The 5,908-nt window shown below is 31.5% G+C and overlaps 1 protein-coding gene across 1 annotated transcript; it reads left to right on the plus strand.

Moving 5' to 3' along the window:
* The first annotated feature begins 3,558 nt into the window (after positions 1–3,558).
* Positions 3,559–4,488, plus strand: LOC141489742 (olfactory receptor 14A2-like). Its single transcript, XM_074190197.1, has one exon. The coding sequence runs from the start codon at positions 3,559–3,561 to the stop codon at positions 4,486–4,488; it is 930 nt and encodes a 309-aa protein (XP_074046298.1).
* The last annotated feature ends 1,420 nt before the right edge of the window (positions 4,489–5,908 follow it).

Consider the following 5,908-nt stretch of genomic DNA (forward strand, 5'->3'; position numbering starts at 1 on the left):
AGAAAGAAAATAATAGGCCATTATCTCTAATGAATTTTAATTCAAAAATTTTAAAAAATATTTGCAAAGAGATTATATCAAGTTATCATTATAACAATAGACTAAGGATAAGATGAAATTTATACAAGCAGTGTCACTTAGATAAATATTAAGAAAACTATTAGCATAATCGAGCATATCATTGATCAAACAGAAATTATATGATTATATTAAAAGATGCTGAAACAACTTTTCACAAAATACAACATGTATTCTTATTGAAAAACTGGAGAACATAATAAATGAATTTTTATTTAAAATGGTAGCTAGTATTTACTTAGAACCATCAACAAGCATCAAATGCACTGAGAATAAGTTGAAAACCTTAGCAATAAAATCAAGAGGAAAACGAGAATGACTGATACCACTACTGTTATTCAATGTTGTACTAGAAATGTTACCACTAGCAGGAAGAGAAGAATTGATATGATGGTATTCTTTTAGAAGTGTAGACAATCAACTAGAAGTTGCTTGAAACAATTGAAAACTTTAGCAAAGTTGCAAGATATAAAATAAACCCACAAAAGTCATCAATATTTCAATACATGACCAACAAAGTCTAGCATCAAGAAATAGAGAAATACCATTCAAAACAAATGTAATAAAATATTTTGGGAGTCTACTTGCCAAGATAAATGCAAAACTATATGAACACAATTACAAAACATTTTTCATAAAAATAAAGCCAGATCTAAAAATTTTGAAAAATATCAGTTGCTCATGGTTTGGTCAAGCTAACATAAAAATAGCATTTTTTTTATCTAAACTTATTCAGTGTCATACCTATCAAACTACCAAAAATTAATTTTATAGATCTCAAAAAAATCAAAGTTCATCTGAATAAACAAAAGGTCAAAAATATCAAGAAATTAATGAAAAATTGCAAAGGAAGTTGGCCTAGTCATAGCAGATCTATAGATTTGTAAAGCACATCTATAGATATAGAAATCAATAGTTATTAAAACTATTTTGTTTTGGTTAAGAAATAAGGTAATGGCTGAGTGAAATAGGTTTCGTTAAAAAGGCCCATAAAAATAACTAAAGAAATATCATATTTGATCAACACAAAGTTTCACGTTCTAAGATAAGAATTCAGTAATAGGGAACAACTGCTAGAACAACTGGAAAAAAATATGGCCGAAACTAGACATAATTGAAAATCTTGAACTCCATATAAAAAGGTAAAAATATCTACATGATTTAGAAACAAATAATACTATTAGCCAATATGAAGAGTAAGCAATTGTTTACCTGTCAGATCTATTGAGAGAAAGAGAATGTATGTGCAAAGAAACGATACAGAACACTATGAAATGCAAATTCAATAATTTTGATTGAATTGATTAATTCAATTGAAAGGTCTTTGCAAAAAAAAAATACAACCAAGATTAGAAATAAAGCAATAAGCTAGGAAACATTTCTTTAGCCAGTATTTCCATCAAATACTTCCATTATAAAATATACAGAGAACTGAGTTAAATTTATAAGAAAAACAACTCATTATACAATTGATAAATGATCAAAGGATATTAACAGGCTGCTTTCAGATGAAAAGAATTAAAGCTACTTATATTCATATGAAAAACTGGGCATTATTAATTGAAAAAAAATGCAAATTAAAACAACTCTGAGGTACCACTTTACACGTATCAGATTGATTAATATAAATGAAAAGGGAAATGATAAGTGTTGGAGGGAATGAGGAAAAACCAGTATTCAATGCACTGTTGGGGGAGTTGTGAACTAATCTAAACTTAATGGAAAACAATTTGGAATTATACCCAAAGGACAGTAAAATTGGACATATTTTTTGATCCATAAACCACTACTGGGAGGGCAGCTAGGTGGAACAGAGGATAAAGCACTGACCATAGAGTCAGGAGGTCAGGAGTTTAATACCTGCCTCAGGCTCTTAACACTTAATATATGTATGAATTTGGGTAAGTCATTTAACCCTGACTGATGCACACCTAGATCCATCTCCAGTCATCCAGATTCATATCTAACCAATGGATTCAAGTGATTCTGGAGGAGAAAGTGAGGTTTGTGATTTAATACAGCACCCTCACTCAAATTCAGTTCATATACTTGTCATAGTATTCCATCCCAGACATTATTATCTTCTTTGTGAATGAAATATAAGCACCATCTTCATTACCACCACTAGGTTTATATGCCAAAGGGATTACAAAGAAGGGGAAAGAACAACAATTACAAGAATATTCATAGCAGCTTTTATTGTGGTGGCCAGGAATTAGAAATTACAAGGATGTCCAATGGGGAAATGACTGAACATGTTAGAGTGTATAAATACATGAGTATAATATTGCTCTATCACAAATGAAGAGCAGGAAGATTTCTAATAGACCTTGAAAGACTTACATGAATTTATGCTAATTTAGTATTATTAGAAGAACAATGTACACATAACAGCAACATTATGCAATGATCAACTATGATGGATTTAACTCTACTGAGTAAGACAATGAAACAGACAATTCTAAAAGACTTGAGATGAAATATGCTGTCCACATCCAGAGAAAGAACTATGGAATCTGAATGCAGAAGAAAGAATACTATTATCAACTATTTAATTTTTTTTTTGATTTTTTTTATTCAAAAACTTTTTTTCCTTTTTGTTCTGATTCTTCTTTGACATCTTGACAAACATGAAAATTTTTGTAACACTATTATACATGCATAACCTATAGGAGATTACATGCTATCCTTTGGTGTAAGGAGGGAATGGTGGGAGGGAGAAAAACTTTACAGTGAATAATCTTTACATTTAACTGGAAAAATAAATAATTAAAATTATTTTTAAAAGAAGGAGTTGAAAGTAAAGTCATTTGTTTGGCAGGGAACTTTGAAGAGAAATTTCTGGGTAGCCTCAGGAATAACTTTCAACTGCAACTTAGAATCAGAAGGGCAAAGTCAGCAGCCCAGTTCTGAAATTCTCATATGACCATTAGAAAGTCATAGCCAAAAGTCAGAATAACTTCCCTGAGATTTGGTATGTTATGATCAAAAGGTATAATGATACATGACCCATTATTTCAAGAGTTCTTGTAATAAAAGTTCTCTAATAACCCTTAAAATTAAATACTTTGGATGTTATATTGTTATTATCACTATCTTTTTCAAGATATGAATATTATTCCTAGAAATACAAATCCTTTTAACTATGTAAGTGCTCTTAAAAATCATCAGATATGTCTTTTGTTAAGGTCTTCTTCTAATGAAGCCTAACAACGCTTCCTCATAAGAGTATATTTGAATGTGTCCATTAAAATACATGGATTTCAAAAGAAAGCATTCATGATGGAATATAATTATCAAAATATGTTAAAAATATTTATGGACAATATATTAAAACTCTCTTATATATGTTCATCTCCTTATTTAGTGAATGACTAAGCACTGATTGAGAAGATTTGAACCAAAGTCTTGAGATCAACCACAGTTATCAATGGATAAATGCTTCTTTTATCTGCAGGCAATCAAGAGAACTTCCAGAGCATGGCCAACTTCACCATGAATACAGGATTCTTCCTGATGGGTTTTTCAAACACCTGGGAGCTGCAGCTCCTACTTGCCATGCTCTTCTTATTGATCTACCTAATAGCTCTGTTGGGGGACTTACTCATTTTCACCCTCATTTCTATTGACAAGCATCTCTATTCTCCCATGTACTTCTTTCTGAAAAATCTATCCTTTTTAGATCTTTGCTTTATTTCTACCACACTCCCCAAATCTATCACAAACTCCCTGAATCATAGTCGTTCCATTTCTTTCACGGGTTGTGCATTACAATTCTTTTTAGTAATTTTCTTTGCAGCATGTGAACTTTTTCTTCTCACAATGATGTCCTATGATCGTTATGTGGCCATTTGCAAGCCTCTGCACTATGAAGTCATCATGATCAAAGGGACTTGTATGAAGATGGCCTCTGTTTCTTGGGTCAGTGGAGGTTTTGTTGGGGCTATGTACTCAGCTAATATATTCCCTTTGCCTTTCTGTAGCTCCAAGGAGATCCATCAGTTCTTCTGTGAAGTCCCTTCACTACTTAGGATCTCCTGCTCTGATATACCAATTGGAGTATATGTGACTATGGCTACTGGGGCTGCTTTAGGAATTATCTGTTTTATTTCCATAACTATCTCTTATGGTCTAATATTCTCAACTGTGTTGAAGATTCCAACTATGGAGGATCAGTCAAAAGCGTTCTCCACTTGCATGCCCCACCTCGTTGTTCTCATGATTTTTACCACAACAGGTGTCACTGCTTATCTAAAACCACCTCAAGAATCTGACTCAACTCTAGATATGATGCTATCTATATTTTATACAGTAGTGCCCCCAACTCTTAACCCTATCATCTATAGCCTAAGGAACAAAGAAATCAAAATTTCCCTCAAGAAGCTGATAATCAGGAAACACTTCTCATAAGTACAAGTACTAAGATCTTTTCCATGTTGATATGACTGTCTTATTTTAGAAAAAGGAAAAATCGGTTGTTGACTTTCTATTCTTACTGATGGAAACACTTTCCTTTTTTTCCCATGTCAAGTTTATTGGTCAAAAATTATTTTTGAAAGAGATACAATCTGAGAAATAAGTTCCTTTGACTATTATGAATAACCAATTTAAGTGGCATATGAAGGAAGATGCTATCAGCATTCAGAGAAAGAACTGATAAATAGATGTACAGGACAGTTTTCCATATATTTACCATTCTGTGTCTAATGGTAGCCCTCTCTACAGTAGGGGAAAGGGTGAGAGAAGAAAAAGAAAAAATAAATTTACATATACATACATATACATCAAAAGAAACAGCAATTTGTACAATTTTAAGTTGTTTAAAGGGACTGCTATTCAAAACTTTGGTTCAAAAAAAAATTCTCATCAATGCACCAATTAACCACAAATCAAAAATATTGAATACAATACACTAAAAAGAAGTCTGTTTTGCCTTATTTTACACATATAACTGATATGTTGTATGTCTTCTCGGTGAGTGATTGGCAAAAAGAGAGGAAAATGTGTAATTTAAAAATTAAAAAAATATGATAAAAATAAAAGAAATTTTATTAAAATGTCTCAGACTTGTTACAAATATCTTTATTTCTAATTAGTTTGCTGCCTGGAAAATATTATTTAATAAATGCTTTAGCTATATACTTAATAATCTACAGAAGATCTCTGCTATGGAAATTTCAGTATAGAAAGCCAAGCCTTTTATAATTGATGTCTTATAAATCAGTTTTTAAAAGTATCATTCCCTGAGATCCAATGAAGTCTTTTTTTTCTCACAACAGAGGGAATAAGGATTTTTTCATTTATTTTACTTCTGCTTTTTTATTTAAATTATAGAAGTGTCGAAATTCTTCAAGGTCTATTCAAACCTCTTACATTCATATATGGTCAATGCACCAACTCAAAGATATTTTGATGCAGTTAATACTGACCAAGTCTCAGTTCTAAGTAACAGTTTATGAATTAAAGGCAAAAAGTATTCCAAATATCACAATTTTGACAAATATGACACACATATATGGTAAGAATAAATCATTCCACCCACAGAAAGTTTGTTTAAGAGCTAAAGAATAAAAAAAATCATTTAGTCCATAAAAGCTCCTGAAGATTCCATTTCCTGGACTTCAAAATTCTATGGGAATGTGACGCCAGGATATAAGAATTTCTATATTGGCTGATAATCCCACTTGAAGTGGAATATTCAGGATTTCCCACCCACCCCCAACATAATACCAAAGAAAGAGACCAGGGAGCTCTGGAATGATGGTATAAGTAGTTTAATGATCAAAGTAGAATAATCAAAACAGTATATCCTAAGGAGACAACATATCGA

This window comes from Macrotis lagotis, chromosome 5 (assembly GCF_037893015.1).
Source record: "Macrotis lagotis isolate mMagLag1 chromosome 5, bilby.v1.9.chrom.fasta, whole genome shotgun sequence".
In the NCBI taxonomy this organism is placed as follows: Eukaryota; Metazoa; Chordata; class Mammalia; order Peramelemorphia; family Peramelidae; genus Macrotis; species Macrotis lagotis.